Here is a 20,572-nt window from a genome sequence, read left to right as displayed (position 1 = left end):
CAACAGCAGTCTCAGCTCAAGCTCGAGTGATTATAGTCTCAGATTCTCAAACTGGCCCGTGCATTTCGCATGTATGTTGCTTGCCACTACAGTCCTTAAGTAGCTTTTGTCATTTAGCCATCACACAGCTTTTGTGTGACTCTTAAGGCATTCCAGTTGAGAGGTGTAATCTCCCCCCTCCTTCCTAATTCCACATCAGAGGTATACTTATGTCTCTCTCAATCTGCAGAAATAACCAATTCCCAAGGGTTTCCAATTTCTCTTAACAAATGAGTTTCTACTAGTTTCTGTTACATTATTACTTTAGAATATTATTTCATAAATGAATCCAGAAATATACATAGTAACCACTACAGTATTGCGTAATTAATAATAGAAATTTTAAGTGTGCAAATATTTCGTAATTTCAAATGTTTCTGAAAAAGTAATTTTAACTGTACATTCAGAGCTAGTATTTATCGAGCGTAACAGAGACTGAAATTTTTTATTAACTAAATACTTCTCATAAAATTTATCTTGAAAACTAACATATTGTGTATAAAATGATACGAAAGTTTTCAGGAAAGCAACTGAGATAATATTGATCTGTCCAAAGTTCGAAAAATAATACTGGTATCGACAACTACTGTTGAGGAAAAGTAATGCTAGAGGAGAATGTCCCTACACACACCATCTGCAGTACAGGTTGGTGGTCAGCCCACACAAATTTGTCCTCATAAATTTATCCATCACCATTTTTACCTTACGCACGCTAGCATCTGCATGCTGTGAACATCTGGAGCGGACATCAGGATCTACGCTGATTGGATCTCTTAATCACAATTAAGATGTAGTTTAGTGCTCTCCTCCATTTCTTAGTAGAGTTGGCTTTTGGGTGCTTTTCAGTGTTCAGCAGCATCAGGAGTGATTTAGAAAAAGCTGCATCATTAAAACGTAGATATCTTATTCTTTTCATCTGGCATCTTCACCACTGTGCCACGTGACACTGTGACTGATGGCATAAATGTTATACCTGTACTTACATGTTAGTTTTACAGTACTTTGAGTACGTGGGATTTAATATTAATAGGCCATATTCCATGTCATATGAAGCAGCACTGCATATCTTAAGTGCTAACAAATGATCCCACATGTTAAGAGTGCAAGGCCAAGATTAAGCCAGTTGTAACCTACTGATGTGAAATCTGGACATAAAAGAGCAGCTCAGAATATTTGAAAACAGTGTCCTACCTCATACAGAGTGAACCTGAAAGTGTGTAAAAATTTTTCTGGGTCAGTTTGATTTTTTCCACCCTGACATTGTAAGATCAATAACAAGTAATGAATAGCATGGCTTGAACCAGTTTTTTTCACAATGTACACTGGGGGAAAGATAAAAAGTTACAACTGGAGGCCATCTTGAAGAAGACAGAGAGAAAGGTCGAGAAAACCATAGATAAATGCTGTGAAAGAAAATATAAAACTGTACAAGTTAGAGGATGGCGTGGAACTGCAATCGAGAGGGCAGAACGGAGGAAACTTGTTGAAGATACCTGTGCAGAGTTGAACGCTGCGGGAAGAAGAAAATGTATATTATGTTAGCAGTCCACAAAATGATTTATTGGTCAGTGAGATAATTTACTAATAGCTTCTCTTCAGGCTCAGAGTTCTCTTTATCACCCCTTTGTGAGAACTTTCCGTAGAAGAAGAGGATGGTTTTTAAGTATCTGGTGTTGTGTTGTTGAATGCACATATTTTTTCTGTGCAAGGAGTAATATTTTCTGCAACATAATACTTTTTCACTCGGAAGATGTTTGTCATAGTGTATATGCATATTTTGTTTCCTTTTTTGATTAAAAGTATGAACACTGATGAATATAAAAAATACACTACCCCCACACCTACTTCAGTGTGAAACAGAACTTGAAAGTTGCTGTTCTGATATGGTTATTTTAATATAAAAATATTAATGAAATAATTCATATGCGTGATTTACACTGGCTGACGATAAAAGTGAATCACTTGAGGGGGAGGAGGAAACAAAATGAAATTTCACGCATTGAAAGGGTCTGCTACGTTATTTCAGTGATTAGAAAATTGCGCCAAATTTACAAAGAATTTGGCAGTATAACCTTCCAGTTGGGAAGGGTTCCGTAAAGGTTTTATATTCTCTCCTGGAGAAATCTAGTCCAAAACTATTGTAACTGATCCTTAATGACATGGATACTTGAACTGGGACAGAGAGGTGACATTTTGAGCTGCCTCCCCCCCCCTCCCCATGTTCTAATGAGGACAGACCTGGGGTCTTGCTGGCCACAAGAGTACCTCAGCATCAGGCAGACAGTTCACAGAGACACGTGTGATGTGTGGACAAGCAGTGTCTCATTGAAAAATTATCTTATTTTGGATATTTGTAATTCAGCACGGATTGGGAAAGAGTGGCAAGACGGTGTTGCTCAAACAGAAGCTAATGCCTCTGGTTGCTGTTGGGCCACTTGTGAACAGAAATTGGAGCACAAATTTTCAGTTTCTCCACCATATAGAGAGCTGAAAGTATTTCGTGAAATCGCTGAAGTTAATATGAAGTAGCAGATAAGAATAGCAGTTGGTTAGTTGATTGGTTGGTGGGGGTGGGGGCACACAGCAATGTCACTGGTCCCACGACCCTTGGCAGCAGATACTAAGGAGGAACAACACCATCACAGCCCAGTCAACGCGAAAGGATAACAGGCAAACATGGAGGCAGAAGGAACCTTGGGGCAGCAAGAAGAGTAAAGAGAGGATTTGGGGAGGAGTGAGAGCAGGGGACAAATCAGACATACTGTGCATGAAGGGCCACTGCTGGGGACTCATCCCAATCCCCACACCATTGGGGGGCGGGGGAGTTGAATTTGACCAGTGTGGAGGTAAGGCCAAAGGACTTCCAAACCAATACCAATACTAACCAAGGGACTCCAGCTCTGGAAGGAAATTCAGGTACTTAAATCTGGAAGGACACCCCACTTTTACGAAGAAAACTGAGGACAGATATAACCACACGAGGATCATCCACTAACATCCAAGGCAAGGATAGTGGGAGGGCATATTTAGCATGAAGGCCAAAATGTGGGAGCTTCCCACCAAAATATGGACCATGAGGGGTGCCCAGCAACTACAAAGGGAGGGAATGGGTGGGGGGTTATCACAGAGTAAAAAATAAGGGTCAACCTGGTATGGCTGATAAGAAGACAGCAGAGGATGATAGATTCTCACTGAGAAATACTGAAGGAAGAATGCAAAATGTATTAGACAGGGGGTGGCCCCACAAGAGTTGGCCCATGACTGAGCAATAAGAACTTTTGACATAAAGCCGAAAATGTGCCGCTGCTGGGGTCACTGTCAATGGGGGATTAGGTAGCAGCCCCTTGCCCCAATCCCAACCAGATGATTTGGAGCTCATTACCTGGGATAACCACATAGCCGATAACCTAAAGGAAATCAACTGAACAAGCAGCACAGTCAACATTGATGAGCAGGTCGTGGATGACACAGAGCAAGGTGTGGTGGGAAAATACTGGGCAGTAACCTGAAGGCAACTCATTGAGTTGGTACACAACAAAACTCAGGTGAGGGAAGACCACTTAATAAAGTAGAGGACCTGATGAATGGGCATCAGCACATACACACCACAAGTGTTCTGTGCTAAGAGAAGATGTGAAGGCGTATCTCATGTGATCAGCGGATGTAGGGCCATCAGTGTAAGAAATAATAGCATCCTGAAACTCTCATAAGAGCGGGTGGAACAAACAATGGAACACCATCAGTGTGATGGAGCATTTCAGATCCCAGAAGTGATCCATCCAGATCTCACACCGAGGCACTAACTGAGGAACAGGGGTGTTCAGGAGAGAATATGGGGACCAGGACAAAGAAGGAAGATAGAAATCATGGCGAAGAGAAGAGAGACGGAGCCCAACCGGTAAACATACCTCGCGGCTGGCAGCTGGTGGCTGTGAAAAGAATAGAATGGGAGGGGTGAGCAGGGAAACAACGGATGGTGGTGGCGTAGGAAACTAGGAGCTGGGACTGCTGAACGGAAAAGGGGAGGGGGGGGGGAGGACAGGTTCCAATATCAACCAGAAGACTATTGACAGGGGTAGTGTGAAAGGCACTGATGACCAAACAGGTATCACAATGGTTGCCTGGGTCCAAGAGGAGCAGTATGAAGGGGGCAGCTGACCCATAAACTTGACAACCATAGGCCAGACAGGACAGAACTAAGGTCTAATAAAGGTGGAGAAGAGTCGAACAATTCTCACCTCAAAAGGCGTGGGCAAGTAAGCAAAGGACACAGAGTTTATGGAAACAGAAAATCTTCAGAAGGCAGATATGGGGCAAACAAGTAAGCTAATTGTCAAAAAGAAGACCCAAGAAATGGAAATAGGGGACCGTGGTCAGGCACTGAGAGCTGAGTTAGAGCTCCAGATTCGGTGGACTGTAGTATGGCACAGAAATGCACCACCCACGATTTAAGGGGAGGAAATTGAAAACCACTAGAGACGGTCCGTGTGGAAGTGTGTTGGATGGCACTCTGGAGCTGTTGCTCTGCAGAGACCATCATGTGGAACATAGTCCAGATCCAGAATCGTCCTCACACAGAGCAGGGGTGACCAACATTCCAACAGAAGCCACGAGTTGATTAATAGCGATGAGCAATAGAAGGACACTGAATACAGAATCCTGTGGAACGTTATTCTCCTGGAGTTGCGGAGAACTGAGAATGGTGTCAACCCAAACTCTTAATTACTGGGGGACATAAAAGGGTGAATAAATATCGGGAGAGGGGCCCCTGGAGACCCCACTCACAGAACTAAGTAATACGTGATGGTGCCAAGCCATTTTCTAGGCCTTACGAAGATAGAACAACACTGCGACAAGATGGTGGTGCTGAGGAAGGTCTATCGAACTGTGGTTTCCGTCTGAAGCAGATGATCAATCAGAAACTATCTTTCCCAAAAAGGAGACAAAAGGTTCTAAGACTCGAGGACTCAGCAGATCCGATGAGGCACCATCCGTCCAAAGAACTTGCAGAGGAGATTGATCAGATTGACTGGCTGGTAATTATCGAGGGGCGACAGATACTCGGCTGGCTTAAGGAACCACAATACTGCCCCCCGCCCCCCATTAGAAGGGAAAACACCTCGGAACCAAATACAGTTAAACACCTGGAGGAGATATTGTCGTTATGGAGTTCTGGGGTACTGAAGCAATCGGTTACGAATGGAATGGGGGCCAGGGGGTGAATTGTGGGAAGAGGAGAGAGCCAGAAGTCGCCCCCACTCAGTAAAAGGTTCATTGTAGGATTCTACCTGACAAGAGATAAAACATCGGAAGGGGGAAGCTTCAGCCTGCAGTTTCCAGAAGAGGAAGACAGCTGGGAAGGAGGCCGACAATGGTGCTGTTGCAAAATTGGTCATTTGCACCCTGGGAGCATGCAGAGTGTAATCCACACCTGCGACGAAGGGGCAGTAGAACCTAGGGAGGAGACCGAGCATTCCCAACTCACCCACTTTCTCTGTTCGATTAAGTAATGGGCTTTGTCGCAAAGGCACGTAAAGGTAATAAGACCTGTCGAGGACAGGTGCCGCTTACGGCACTGCGAGGCTCGACGGCAATCTGAGACGGTGATGACGGTGGCAACGACCGAGCTCCACCACTGGACCGGATGGCGGCGAAAGGGCTCGAACGGGGAATTACGAAGCCAGCAGTGGGATTAATCGTATCGGACACATCACGGGCAGCTACAGCAATACTACCTGACGTGTCCTGGGGGTATATAGAGGCCAATCGGCACGATGGAAGTCCAACGGTATAAGCTGGCCAAACCTGACCGTTGGGATGTGTGAAGGGAGCGATAGAATCAATGGGAAGAGGTAGGTGTCACAGAACCCGTCGTGGTCTGACCGGTGTATAGAAGGGAGAAGGCGAGAGGAAGTGAGCAAAAGATCGACGGCAGAGAAAGTGCCGAAGTGGCATTCAAATTGGGAACCGTCATTAAGAAGGCACAGGTAATGGTCCACAAGAAACTGATCTACGAGGAGACCCCAACTGGACGAAAAACACTGCCCGTAAGGGGTGACGGGGATTAAAATCCCGAAGGAGGAGAAAGAGAGAGGGGAGTTGGTGAAGGAGGTCAGTTAGGGCACCAGGTCCTCTGTCGAGGGAGATAGAAAATGCAAATTGTGAGCGCAGAGTCCAAGTGGACACGGACGGCAACCGCTTCCGATGGGGTACAGAGGGCTATCCGTATACTGACGACGTCTCTGATGGACAAACGTGCAAAAACCGACATTAGCCCTCAGTGGGGCAACCCAATTCCGACAGAAAGCACAGACCCCGTGAAGAGTCAGTGAGTGAGCATTAATGAAATGAAGTTCCTGTAGAAAGACGTAAGCTGTGAAGTAAAACGAAATAAGGGACTGCAACTCTGGAAGGTGACGGTAGTATCAGTTACAATTCCATTGAATAAACACAGAAGGAGAATCCGAGTGGGGGGTGAATACGCTGAACTTGGTCACGTCATCCGGTCACCGTCTGTCACCGACAATGAGACATCCATAAGAAGAGGTCAGACTGATGTGACATAGACTGGTGTGTTATAGACCCAGGGGGAAGACAGTCACATTTCTGATAAGCCTCGATTAAGACACTTTTCCTTCTTATAAACTGGGAAATCCAGTGAGTGTGGAAAATGATGATGATAATGATACAGGAGCTCCCCTCATGGAGTGGACATTCACAACATAGAGGGTCTGCTGTACAGCATGAAGACACATGCCAGAAACGCAAACCTCAAAAATACCCCGAGGGTGGTAGAATGTACGGCTTCACTTCACACCGATACATAACCTTTATCTTCTCGGGAGGGTATCCACCTCCAGTGCCAGAATAAAGGTGCCGGTATCAATTTGATTGCCCTTACGGCCTTTCCGAATACACCGAACAAAATGAACGCCCCACTATTCCAGATTAGAGTGGACTTCTTCTTCAGTTTGTTGGAGAAGTTCCTATGAAAAATGACATCCTGAACCGTATGCAACAAGTTTTGATCAGCAGTGAACCTGACCACATTTTACTCAGTGTGTCTACTTTGCCAAACTCGTCTCCTGTAGTTTCCACCAAAAAAAATTATGGCTCGGTGGTGGTAAAGTATCCTCGTCAGTCCCGGTGCAGATCTGGTAGCTGGGAAACGGTTTCACAAAAAGGCGCCAGTCCTGGCCCTCCTCCCAGTGGGTAGCCAGGAAAGGGAAGGCAAAAGCGTCATAAGAAGCATCACTGGAGGATACATTTCCAACTAAAGAGATGGCTGTGGAAGAATGGCGCGTTAATACATTTCATATACAAAGCGTCCACTCTGATACTACCCACTCTGATCAGGGGCTCTACCCGTGGGTGCCACCTAGCCACAGCGAGGCTATCTGGCACAGCAGCCATTGCCGGGAGTTCTGATGCTCCAGAATGACAAGCGACCGCTATTAGGTGTACCCAGTGAGCTCCGCCATAAGGGTATGTAACTACCCCGCCACACAGACCGGCTACCGTGCCGGATATATAGGATTCAAGGACAACCGGTTCGAAGAAAAGACGGAAGAGGCACTGAGGCCACACGCCCGAGATGCAAGTTGAGGTGTTCTTCCCCAGTTGGCTCACACTGCGGAGACAAAATTTTGAAGGGGTGGTCAAACCTCAGATGGGGACCAAAAATGCTGGGGGGAGGGAGGAGGAAGAAACTGTAAGGAATAGTAAAAACCGGGAGGACAGCGAGGCCGGTGTAAGCAAAGACACATAGTGAGGGGAATGAGCGAGCACAGGGACAGAGGGCACGGGTAAGGAAATGCAGCCTGGGAAGAAAGAAAGATCCGCAATAGCTCAGGGCCCCGTGCGCTCCGTACGTGAACTCGACAGAGAGCCGTGACTCCCCTGGGGTTGAGGGAACGGCAGTTGAACCTTGTAAGATGGAGAGCAGCGATAGTTCTTTCCTTTCAGACTTGCTATACATCAGTATTTGGCCACGAAGCAGTGTATATACAAGGGCTGTAACATCCTTAGTATGAGCAAACAAAAAGAACCCATTCTGAGAGAAGGTAAGTATGAGTAATAAGGACACAAGGAAAGGAGGAAAGAAAATTCTGAAACACCCTTTGTTGTGGATCACATGATCCACCCTTCATGATGGTATTTATGGAATTCAATGGGTGAATGAATAAATCATTCAAACTGCCATGAAATTGCCTGAGTTACAGAGGTCCAGCCACATTTTTGTGCTTCTAAACCTGGATATTTGTTACTTCTCCTCCTGTTTTACCCCTGTTAACTACCTGATCTTTTTCTCTTGTAAACATTGTTAATATTAAATCTTTACTTTCATTTTGAATTAATTTTTCTTCTCTTTACCTTACAGAAAGTTAAGAGAGTCGAACTCGAGGACAAAAACATTGACGATTTGAGCAACTTTGGTCTGAAACCCATCAACCTGTGGAAAATGTATGAGATTGCTGACAGTCCGGGTATGTTAAGTTTATCAAATTCTTACCAACCTACAGTAATTGTAAAGGCCACGGGCCTTCCTTAACTAATGAATGATAAAATTCTTTTAGGTTTCTTCGTCATCCCGGACCCATTCACAGGTACGGGACAGAGGTACTGGATTCAGAGATGCCTACGTGACTTTACGAGGAAACCTCACAGCCGACTGAACCTCGATGCACGTGGTGACCTGATGAAAGGGGAGGACTGGTGGGAAACTTGCTGTAAGTAAGTAAGTTGGTGTACTGCCATGATTCTTAAGTGAAATCGAGACTTTTACTAATAAACTTGTTGCCAACATCTGAACAGATATGACGTGAGAAGCCAGAACCTCTTAAAGAAATTACGATGGGCGACACTGGGGTATCATCACGACTGGGACACCAAGGTGAGTTATAAAAGTGTTCCTTAACTGGGTTGAACATCGTTTAATTTCTTTGTGTAAAAGTTGTTATTCACATGGCATCACAACATAGCTTACCGGGAGGCTTATTACTCACAATAGCTTGTTGTTGTTGTTGTTGTTGTTGTTGTTGTCTTTAGTCCTGAGACTGGTTTGATGCAGCTCTCCATGCTACTCTATCCTGTGCAAGCTTCTTGATCTCCCAGTATGTGCTGCAGCCTACATCTTTCTGAATCTGCTTAGTGTATTCATCTCTTGGTCTCCCTCTACGATTTTTACCCTCCACGCTGCCCTCCAATACTAAATTTGTGATCCCTCGATGCCTCAGAACATGTCCTACCAACCGATCCCTTCTTCTAGTCAAGTTGTGCCACAAACTCCTCTTCTCCCCAATCCTATTCAGTACGTCCTCATTAGTTATGTGATCTACCCATCTAATCTTCAGCATTCTTCTGTAGCACCACATTTCGAAAGCTTCTATTCTCTTCTTGTCCAAATCATTTATTGTCCATGTTTCACTTCCATACATGCCTACACTCCATACAAATACTTTCAGAAACGACTTCCTGACACTTAAATCTATACTTGATGTTAACAAATTTCTCTTCTTGAGAAACGCTTTCCTTGCCATTGCCAGTCTACATTTTATATCCTCTCTACTTCGACCATCATCAGTTATTTTGCTCCCCAAATAGCAAAACTCCTTTACTACTTTAAGTATCTCATTTCCTAATCTAATTCCCTCAGCATCACCCGACTTAATTCGACTACATTCCATTATCCTCGTTTTGCTTTTGTTGATGTTCATCTTATATCCTCCTTTCAAGACACTATCCATTCCGTTCAACTGCTCTTCCAAGTCCTTTGCTGTCTCTGACAGAATTACAATGTCATCGGCGAACCTCAAAGTTTTTATTTCTTCTCCATGGATTTTAATACCTACTCCAAAGTTTTCTTTTGTGTCCTTCACTGCTTGCTCAATATACAGATTGAATAACTTCGGGGAGAGGCTACAACCCTGTCTTACTCCCTTCCCAACCACTGCTTCCCTTTGAGCCCCTCGAGTCATAACTGCCATCTGGTTTCTGTACAATTTGTAAATAGCCTTTCACTCCCTGTATTTTACCCCTTCCACCTTCAGAATTTGAAAGAGAGTATTCCAGTCAACATTGTCAAAAGCTTTCTCTAAGTCTACAAATACTAGAAACTTAGGTTTGCCTTTCCTTAATCTTTCCTCTAAGATAAGTCGTTGGGTCAGTATTGCTTTAAGTGTTTCAACATTTCTACGGAATCCAAACTGATCTTCCCCGAGGTCAGCTTCTACTAGTTTTTACATTTGTCTGTAAAGAATTCGCGCTAGTATTTTGCAGGCATGACTTATTAAACTGATAGTTCGGTAATTTTCACATCTGTCAACACCTGCTTTCTTTGGGATTGGAATTATTATATTCTTCTTGAAGTCTGAGGGTATTTCGCCTGTCTCATATATCTTGCACAACAGATGGTAGAGTTTTGTCAGGACTGGCTCTCCCAAGGCCGTTAGTAGTTCCAATGGAATGTTGTCTACTGCCGGGGCCTTGTTTCGACTCAGGTCTTTCAGTGCTCTGTCAAACTCTTCACGCAGTATCATGTCTCCCATTTCATCTTCATCTACATCCTCTTCCATTTCCATAATATTGTCCTCAAGTACATCGCTCTTGTATAGACCCTCTATATACTCCTTCCACCTTTCTGCTTTCCCTTCTTTGCTTAGAACTGGGTTTCTATCTGAGCTCTTGATACTCATACAAGTGGTTCTCTTTTCTCCAAAGGTCTCTTTAATTTTCCTGTAGGCAGTATCTATGTTACCCCTAGTGAGATAAACCTCTACATCCTTACATTTGTCCTCTAGCCATCCCTGCTTAGCCATTTTGCACTTCCTGTCGATCTCATTTTTGAGACATTTGTACTCCTTTTTGCCTGCTTCAGTAGCTTATATTTGAAATTATGGTAAGTTGGTGCCAGTTTCTAAATTCTTTTTACCTCAAGCACTCATCTATATCTATATTGTGAAACTCACTGTGAAATGCTATGGAAAAAATGGTGGCAACTGTTGTATCAATGACTTAAAAATGATTTAATATGATTTTTCATTCCACTCTTCTGAATCCAGTGTCACTCCTACTTTACAGCAAGTCAGTCATAGTTTAGGGTGTTTCCATTTTCTTCTTTGTTTAATAAGCACACACATTTTCTTTTGTAATTATGACGCTATATGCAATGCTTATTGGTACAGTTCTGTAGTGAAGCGTAGAATCAATATTATGTCGGTCTCCCCCCCCCCCCCTTTCTTTTGTGTAAGAAAAGAAAAGACTTGTTGTCTAAATCTGTGAGTGCTACAAGCTTTCAACAATTTTATTGCCAGACACACTTCCACTGTTATATGTGACCGGTTTCAACCATTGCTGGTCACCTTCAGATCCTTACACAATACACAGCATACTGTACGAATTTGTGTAAAAGCATACATTGCTGCAGCTGTAATAGTTGAGACACTGCATAACTTGTGTTAACACAAAATGTTACAGCTTGCTGCATCTTTGACAAGGATCTGAAGGTGACAAGAGATGGCTGAAGCTGCTCGGCTGTGAACAGATGAAAGTTAAACGTACGGTGGCAAAATTGTCAAAGCATCACAACGAAACTAGTGTCAGTAACTTCCATATTGATTTATTTTCTGTTAGATGATATAAATAATTAGCTCTCCATTTCCAGGTTGTCATTTCTTGTTGCTCTGTAAAGTACAACATGATAGTACATCAGTGCAATTTCTGGAAATAACAGTAGTACCTACTGTCTGAAATAAACTGGGAGAAAAACAGGATGGAACAGAAGTATATGTATGAGGACAGATCATTACTCACCAAACAGGATGAGATGTGACGAATAGCAGACTGGCGTACAGAAAGGACATACTTTAACAGGCTGGCTGGGGGCACTGATGTTGACAGTTCCTCCAAGTATCAATTTTCAGAGACTGATTGTAATAATAGACAAATTGTCTGAACCATTTGAAATCCGAACAGGTCTTTGTGAAAGGGATGTACTCTCATCATTACTGTTTGTGGTCTTTGTCAAAAGGATGTGCTCTAACCATTACTCTTTAATTGCAGGCAATTTTGCACTACTTGCAAATAATGTAGAAGAGGCTAAATGTCAAACATGAAGTACTTGGAAAAAAATGCAGCAAAAGTTGGATTGCAAATTCCATTGCGGTGGGGCGAGTACTGAAAATGGAAATCTTGTCAGACTTTACGGACAACACATCAGCTGTTCGAATGAACAATAGCAAAAAAATTAAAACTGCAAGTAAGTTCACAAGATCAACTGCTTTGCATTCTCAGGCGATCTTGCAACCCTGTCTTTGAATACCAATATAGACTCTACAGAGCAGATAAATATACTAAAATAGCAAGCAGAAAAAGCAGGACTTCAAATTTCCTTAAAAAAGAAAAAAAACTATATGGCAAACATCAAAGCAGTTCATCATTTGAAGACCAGTGTAAGACAGGAAGAGTTGGTAGCTATATACACGGTAATCTGACCAACACCTGTGTGTGACATCAACATGCAATAACCATTCACAGATGGCAGGTGGCAGCACAAGCAGTGGAGAGTAAATAATGCATGTCAGAGGGCTCTGAAAACAGTGCAGTCGTCGTAATACGGAAACGGAGGAACTTTTCTACTTTCAAGAGGATACAATCATTGGCTTTCTGGCCATGGTTGGAAGCATTTCTGAAATAGCTAAGTTTATAAACTGTTCACGTGTCACTGTTGTTAAAGTATACGATTCAAGGCAAAATGGCGCTATCCAAAACGAGCACTGAGGCAGTTGTGTTGCGTCACAGGCCACAGATGATAAGGGTGAACAACAGCTAAGGAGATGTGTACAGGGGAATAGACATGCAACTTTTAAGCAACTGAATGCGTGTATGAAGCAAGGGGCAGCTCAGTGTCTCCTCAGTGAGAATTCAGCAAATGTTCCTGCATTTGAGCCTCTGCAGCATGCACCTGCTTCGTGCACCCGTGCTGACTGCTATTCATTGGTGATGAATGCTAGAATTTGCATGCCAATACTGCAGCTGGACGTCCACTGAGTGGAACAAACAAGGAGACGGTGTTATGGTCTGGGGAGTGTTTTCGAGGTATCCAGTGGATGATCAACACAAATATGCATCTATCATTTGGGACCGTGTCCACCCCTACATGCAGTTTCTGTTTACTCAACACAATGGCATCTATTAGCAGGACTATGCTCCATGTCACACAGATTGCAGTGTATGTGCGTGTTGCGAAGAGCACCGAGATGAGTTTACTCTACTCCCCTGGCCACCAGATGTTCCAGATTTAAACCCAGTGAAGAGTTTTCAGGACCACCTTGATTGGGCTGTTCTCACCACGGTTCTTCAACCGAGAAACCTAGAGCACAGCTGACCGTGGCATAGGAGCTGGCATGGCTCCACATCCTGCCTGTACCTTCCAAAACCTCATTGACTTTCTCACTCCATGTCTTACAGTGGCATGCACTGCAAAAGGTAATTATTCAGGCTTTTGACAGGTTATCACATTAATATGACTGGATAATGCATATTTGAGGGAAATCGTGAAACTGAGAACTAACAAATGAGCAACACCAAGTGAGTGAAGACAGTCACTGCTTTCCAGAGGACATGCTTTATTCAAGTGAAAAGCCATCTCAAGGCAAACTAACATTGTGAATAAACTGTGTATGCATGCTAGTGAAATCCTCCAACTCACAGGAATGTGGAGATGAAGAGAAGCCAAGAAATTCGTGAAAAAGATACTCTGTAATACAGTACATCCAAATACTGTTGATAGACAGTAGAGATTACAAGGAAGGGAAGAACTGTCTAAGGAAAATGAAAGATCGAGTCAGTTAGAAATATAAGAATAAAAGATATTACTGATATCAGCTAGGGGTAGGTGATAAGAGGCTGACAAAACAGTGTGTTACGATACTTGACAGTAGACCAGACACAGACTGCGGAAAGAGTTTCTGTAATGTGGCGTGTTACTTAATCAGGGTTGCAAGTTCTACCAAGTGAAATTCCTTGATATTTCCCTGATTTCCTGACAAGTTTTAGCATTTTTTCCTGACAAATTTTGAGATCTCAAGGATAATTTGAGACATAAGCTTACAGTCTGTCTTTACAGCTATGGTACATGAAACAGTAGTACAAACGAGGAAATGCCTAAAAAAAACTTGCAAGTAGATGGCATTTTCTGATATGAGCAAAAAATTTAAGTACTAACATCAACATCTTTTGTAATGAACTGTTGCTAGATGGAGTAAGCAAGCCGTATGGTATATGTGTTTCATTAAGACCACTGATATTTCACTTCAATAAAACTGAACACATTTGGTGACAAAAATACGCATTTCCTTGGAGTCGCAAGATGGATTTAAAATACCTTCACTGATTTCAGAAATAACCTCAGAAAAAAATAAGTCTCTGCAAGTAAGAGTACGTAGCGCGCAGACCACCAGTGACTGACACAATTCTCTTATTCTTATTGTCCGTACTTTCTAACATATAAACTACTTTTGAAGTGCCAAAATGTACTAGAACAAATAAAATATCCATAAAACACCACACTGTACAACAAACTTGCAGGGAAACAGTCACAATTAGTGAAATCCATCACCCACGGTCTCTGGCCTGCTGAGGAGAACCGCAGTCCTGGACCCGTGGATAAACCGTGAAAATCTGTTGCATTACACCAAACACAAATAGACATGGCCTGTGGGCAGATTGGTGAAACTAGATCTGACAGACAGGTATGCACATTAGCGGGAACCGAATGGCTTCAGATTGGCAGTCCCGATCCATTACAGATACAGTAGAGCATCGATTATCCGAACGTCGGTCAACCGAACAACCGCTTAACCGAACTGTGTACTCGCTTGCACCTGTTACTCTCCCACCCTACCGTCCATCATCCCCCTCACTCCCAAACCAAGTTTCCCACAGTAGTCGCCGCACTGGGCCACTGCTGGCGGAACATTGCTTCTAATGGGGCCTTCACAAGGCGCTGCTGACTGGCCAAGCCGCCAGCAGCTGTTTTTCAACAATCGGCACACTACTGTCGGCTCAGCACTGGCAGTAGAAGTAGCGGCAGTATCAAAGCTGTTCACGGCAACAGCTGCGCCAGCTTAGAGTTGAGGCGTGCCGCTCCACGCAGTTTGAAGGATTGCGCGCCCCCAAGAAGAGCTTCTCACGGTGCAAACAGTCACCTTCTGTTCTCTGTTACGACCACTTGTGTGTTGCTGCGTGAAGAAGTGAACTTGACGATACAAAATGCTTAAACGTAAACGTGTTGTCCTTTCTATGAGGGACAAGTACGAGATTATTACTATATATTCCTACTGAAGTTGCCTTTGTATGTTACTTTGTAATACTAAAAGAGATGCCTGTTTTTATGAATAAATTTACTGAACAGTACTTCGTTTTGGCAAATAAACATGTACAGTTCGATTATCCGAACAAACCAGTTTTCCGAACACCCATGTCCCCCAATTACTTCGGATAATTGATGCTCTACTGTATCTGCAGAAACAGCCACAAGTTTTGACCCGTCACAGAAAACCACTAGTGTGGCCAGCTGTTCCCGAGCCGTAGACAATATGTTGATGAAATGAGACCACGGTGATCAATCCGTGCAACAGATAACTTGTTCAAATACTCTGACAATCAGTAATAATGAAGATATGTAGTGACTCACCGTAAAGATGATTACCGAGCTGCAGACAGCCACATAAAAGACAATCATACTGTTACAAGTAAATTTTCAGCCATAGTTTGTGTCAGAAAACGAGAGCACACCGACATTTACACAGTCACTCGTGCACACATGACCGCTGTCTTCAGCCGTTGTGTCAACACTCTCTGAGAATCAGATTCAAACAAACTACTTCTCACGTGTCCCTGCCTCTCGTCAGCAGCTGCTAGGCTAGTGGCAAGAAGTGGTGGCAGCACGAACTGCAAGCTGAGGGGAGTGGTAGGAAGGGAAGAAGGAGAAGGAATGAGAGAGAGGGAAGCGGTGCAAGTACTCAGCTGCACCCAGCCAGCGATGATGCGTGATACCTCAGCAAACAAACCATTTCATCTACTGAGACAAAAATGAGATTTTCCTGTGTTTTTCCAAATTTCCCTGATATTTTCTTGGTGTGTTAGAAATCCCCCAATTTCCAGAATCTGTGTCAATCCTGTTAATGTGGCGTTCGGTGGGCATTATCATATATATATATATATATATATATATATATATATATATATATAACAGAGGGAAACATTCCACGTGGAAAAATATATCTATCTATCTGTGTGTCTATCGACCTGCCAGCGCTTTTGTTTGGTAAGTCTCATCATCTTTCTTTTATATATATATATATATATATATATATATATATATATATAATAGAGGGAAACATTCCACGTGGGAAAAATATATCTAAAAACAAAGATGATGTGACTTACCAAACGAAAGGACGGGTATACACTCGCACACACACTCATATCCATCCACACATATACAGACACAAGCTGACATATTTAAATATGTCTGCTTGTGAGATGTCTGCTTGTGTCTGTATATGTGTGGATGGATATGTGTGTGTGTGCGCGAGTGTATACCCGTCCTTTTTTCCCCATAAGGTAAGTCTTTCCGCTCCCGGGATTGGAATGACTCCTTATCCTCTCCCCTAGAACCCACATCCTTTCGTCTTTCCCTCTCCTTCCCTCTTTCCTGATGAGGCAACAGTTTGTTGCGAAAGCTTGAATTTTGTGTGTGTGTTTGTTTGTGTGTCTATCGACCTGCCAGCGCTTTCATTTGGTAAGTCACATCATCTTTGTTTTTAGATAAATTTTTCCCACGTGGAATGTTTCCGTCTATTATATATGAATGATAATTCAGAATTCCTATTACATAGTTATAAGTGTTGTAGAGGGGACTCAGGACAGAAATATTTGGTAATAAACCCATGTCTGGAAATGTGCCATTTGGAAGATAAATGACTGAAAAAAATGTCAAAAGGTACACTGCACATGCATCAACCAGCTCGTACCTACATGAACGACAACATATGCTCAAAGTGGCAATTAGGCGTTTGTTCATTAACACGTGGTCCAAAATTTCTGAAGTGTCCCAAATGAGCTCTGCTACAGACATTACATGGGCAAGAAATCTTCTTGTGACTCCACAGAAGTCTTGTAAACAATACTCTTCATGTAGGCCCACAGGAAAATGTCCAAAGGTGTTAAATCAGGTGATTGTGGCGGTCAATGAATCATTCCACCATGACCTATCCACTTTCCTCCAAATGTTTTGGGCATTGCATAAAAAGTGAGCTGGCACCACATCATCTGGTGGATATGTAATGGCAAATCCTCCAAATGCTGTATCAGGAAGTCTTGCAGGAAAGCAAAGTGGATGTGATCCATTAGATGGGCTAGTAGAATACAAGATCCAATCAGACGACCATAAGCAATACTAGCTCACACATTAAAGCCGAAACAGTGTTGAAAACCATGGGGATATACAGGATGAGCATTTTCCTCGTCCGAAATCTGGCTGATAAGACAGCTGAGCAGACCTTTGTTTGTGAAATGCACCTTATGTGTGAAAAAAATGATCCAAGGAAAGTCTGGAGCATAGGCACAACAGTACAGGAATGGCATGTGGCACAAAATCACCTCCACCCATTGCCTGCACACTATGGAGATGATATGGGTGGAGTTGCTTTTCATGGAGAACTTGCCAGATGCTGCTCTGTGATACATCCGTGGAACCTACTATTTTGTGGGTACTCGGTGGTGGAGTCTGACGGATCAGAGGAGGACTTCCTTCTACCTCATCAACTGCACGGTGCATCTGGTCTCGACCACAGTTAGGGTGGATTCTGAGAACTGGTACTCTTCCTTTCTGTAATGCACCATCTTTCTAAATCACTTACAAGGGGAGGCCGCCAATTGTGAAATTCAGATTGGATTCATACTGCGCATAATAAAAGCTCATGACCAGAGGTGTAATGTGGCAAAGCACCAAGATGCACTTCTCAGCCGTTGTCGAGAAAATCGACAGTTAAAAGAAACCGTTGCGGTGAAATACTCTCTACGATTAATAATTTTCTACAGCGTCGTGGCGCAGCGGTAAGCGCTCGGGTTCATAATCCGAAGGTCGCTGGATCTAATCTCGCGCCATGCAACCTTTTTTTTTTTTTTGTATTTGTTTTTTGTAATTCAAATGTGTGTGTACACACACACACACACACACACACACACACACACACACACACACACACAGCTTCATGGAGACGGTTGCGAATGGTCCTCGCCGATACCCCAGGAGCAACAGTGTCCCTAATTTGCTGGGAAGTGGCGGTGCGGTCCCCTACGGCACTGCGTAGGATCCTACGGTCTTGGCGTGCATCCGTGCGTCGCTGCGGTCCGGTCCCAGGTCGACGGGCACGTGCACCTTCCGCCGACCACTGGCGACAACATCGATGTACTGTGGAGACCTCACGCCCCACGTGTTGAGCAATTCGGCGGTACGTCCACCCGGCCTCCCGCATGCCCACTATACGCCCTCGCTCAAAGTCCGTCAACTGCACATACGGTTCACGTCCACGCTGTCACGGCATGCTACCAGTGTTAAAGACTGCGATGGAGCTCCGTATGCCACAGCAAACTGGCTGACACTGACGGCGGCGGTGCACAAATGCTGCGCAGCTAGCGCCATTCGATGGCCAACACCGCGGTTCCTGGAGTGTCCGCTGTGCCGTGCGTGTGATCATTGCTTGTACAGCCCTCTCGCAGTGTCCGGAGCAAGTATGGTGGGTCTGACACACCGGTGTCAATGTGTTCTTTTTTCCATTTCCAGGAGTATATATTGGTTGCGAAAGCTAGAATTTTGTGTGTATATTTGTGTTTTTTTGTGTGTCTATCGACCTGCCAGCGCTTTTGTTTGGTAAGTCTCATCATCTTTCTTTTTATATATATATATATATATATATATATATATATATATATATATATATATATATATTCCCGGCAATCAGTTGCAACAATTACGCATATAATAAGTTTTTGAATGTTGTTTGTTGTGGAAAAACTGGCGACTTCGAACATTATTATGCTTTCCGCAAACAAAGTTGTATTTCACAAATGTTATTAATTGTCTTTATAATGTTAACCATGTATAGTAAACGGAAGACGTAGAAACGATATTCCGAAACGAATAAGTATAGCGTAAGTCAAACGTTCGAATTATAATAGAGACCCCACGAACACAAATTTGCTGTGGCAGGTATGAAATATAAACTCCGTTACTCGCTCGTTACACTTGAAGGACAGATGTTGAATGGGCCGAAACGAGCCGCCGTATAACAGCGTAGTTGCCTGCTAACTTCGAAAGAAGGTAGATGCGGTCCCTAGCACAACTTATAACACCGTCGAAAATCAGTGCGTGAGAGCTTTGATACACCCTGTTCAACAAACTGAAAAATGGAGGCGGTACAATTGGAGAGCGACCCGCCTTCACCAACATGCATAAGCAATTCATTAATAGTTTGTATATATATATATATATAAACTAATAATAAAAAATAATTGCATGGCATGAGATTCGATCCGGCGACCTTCGGATTACGAACCCGAGCGCTTACCGCTGCGCCACGACGCTGTAGAAAGTTTTTAATCGTAGAGAGTATTTCACCGCAACGGTTTCTTTTAACTGTCGATTTTCTCGACAACGGCTGAGAAGTGCATCTTGGTGCTTTGCCACATTACATCTCTGGCCATGACTTTTTATTATGCGCAGTATGAATCGAATCTGAATTTCACAATTGGCAGTCTCCCCTTGTTAGTGGCAACTGATCTACATGCGCTTCAATTCATTGTGTTGTTCTCTGATGATACCGTTGTTTTTCTCTGATGACACATGACATGACATCACACAAGATGTCATGTGACACCTACCACTATCAATGTGTTGCGTTCTATCATTCACTCATTTATCCTCCAAACTGCGCATTTCCAGGCATGAGTTTATTACCAAATATTGCTGTCGTGAGTTGCCTCTACAATGCCTATAACTGTGTAACAGGAATTCTGAGTCACCCTGTATGCAATACAGTGTGGTTATAATTAAACTTTTGCTAGTTGGGCCAGTGTAGAGAGAAAACTATTTACCATATGGGTGCCCAACTTTACAGGGATGAGTTCAGATGGTATGCACTACATGAATTGCTGTTAGGTGCCGGTACTTCTAGGTGACATAGCAGTGAAACACAAGCATCAGGGTGAATTACAGTTGCAGTCAGTCAACGCAGATCTGGACACGGTGAGTAGGGCTTTATTCATAAAGCTGTTTCATCCAAAAAGCAGTAACAGTGCTTCTGCCCTTCATGAGTATCGACGCATTAAAGGAATATGGAGAGTTCCTCTTTCCACACCAGGGTTGAAGAACATAATTTGGAAGTTTTTATTAACTCGTGATTTTGGAATTGCTCCTCAGAGAGGCTGATGACCAGCTGCACCACAAATTGTTGAAGAGGTTACTGTT

The 20,572-nt window shown here is 43.4% G+C and overlaps 1 protein-coding gene across 1 annotated transcript in view; it reads left to right on the top strand.

Moving 5' to 3' along the window:
* LOC126210506 (nucleic acid dioxygenase ALKBH1) overlaps window positions 1-20,572 on the top strand; it is a 29,181-nt gene that overhangs the window by 2,643 nt on the left and 5,966 nt on the right. Inside the window, exons 2-4 of the mRNA XM_049939750.1 lie at window positions 8,420-8,525; window positions 8,616-8,772; window positions 8,854-8,932. Coding sequence (XP_049795707.1) covers window positions 8,420-8,525; window positions 8,616-8,772; window positions 8,854-8,932 — 342 coding nt within the window. The remainder of the gene's footprint in view (window positions 1-8,419; window positions 8,526-8,615; window positions 8,773-8,853; window positions 8,933-20,572) is intronic.

The sequence above is a fragment of the Schistocerca nitens genome, chromosome 10 (assembly GCF_023898315.1).
Source record: "Schistocerca nitens isolate TAMUIC-IGC-003100 chromosome 10, iqSchNite1.1, whole genome shotgun sequence".
NCBI classification, from domain to species: Eukaryota; Metazoa; Arthropoda; class Insecta; order Orthoptera; family Acrididae; genus Schistocerca; species Schistocerca nitens.
Note: the sequence above shows the minus strand (reverse complement) of the source record. Positions and strands in the feature narration are given on the sequence as shown.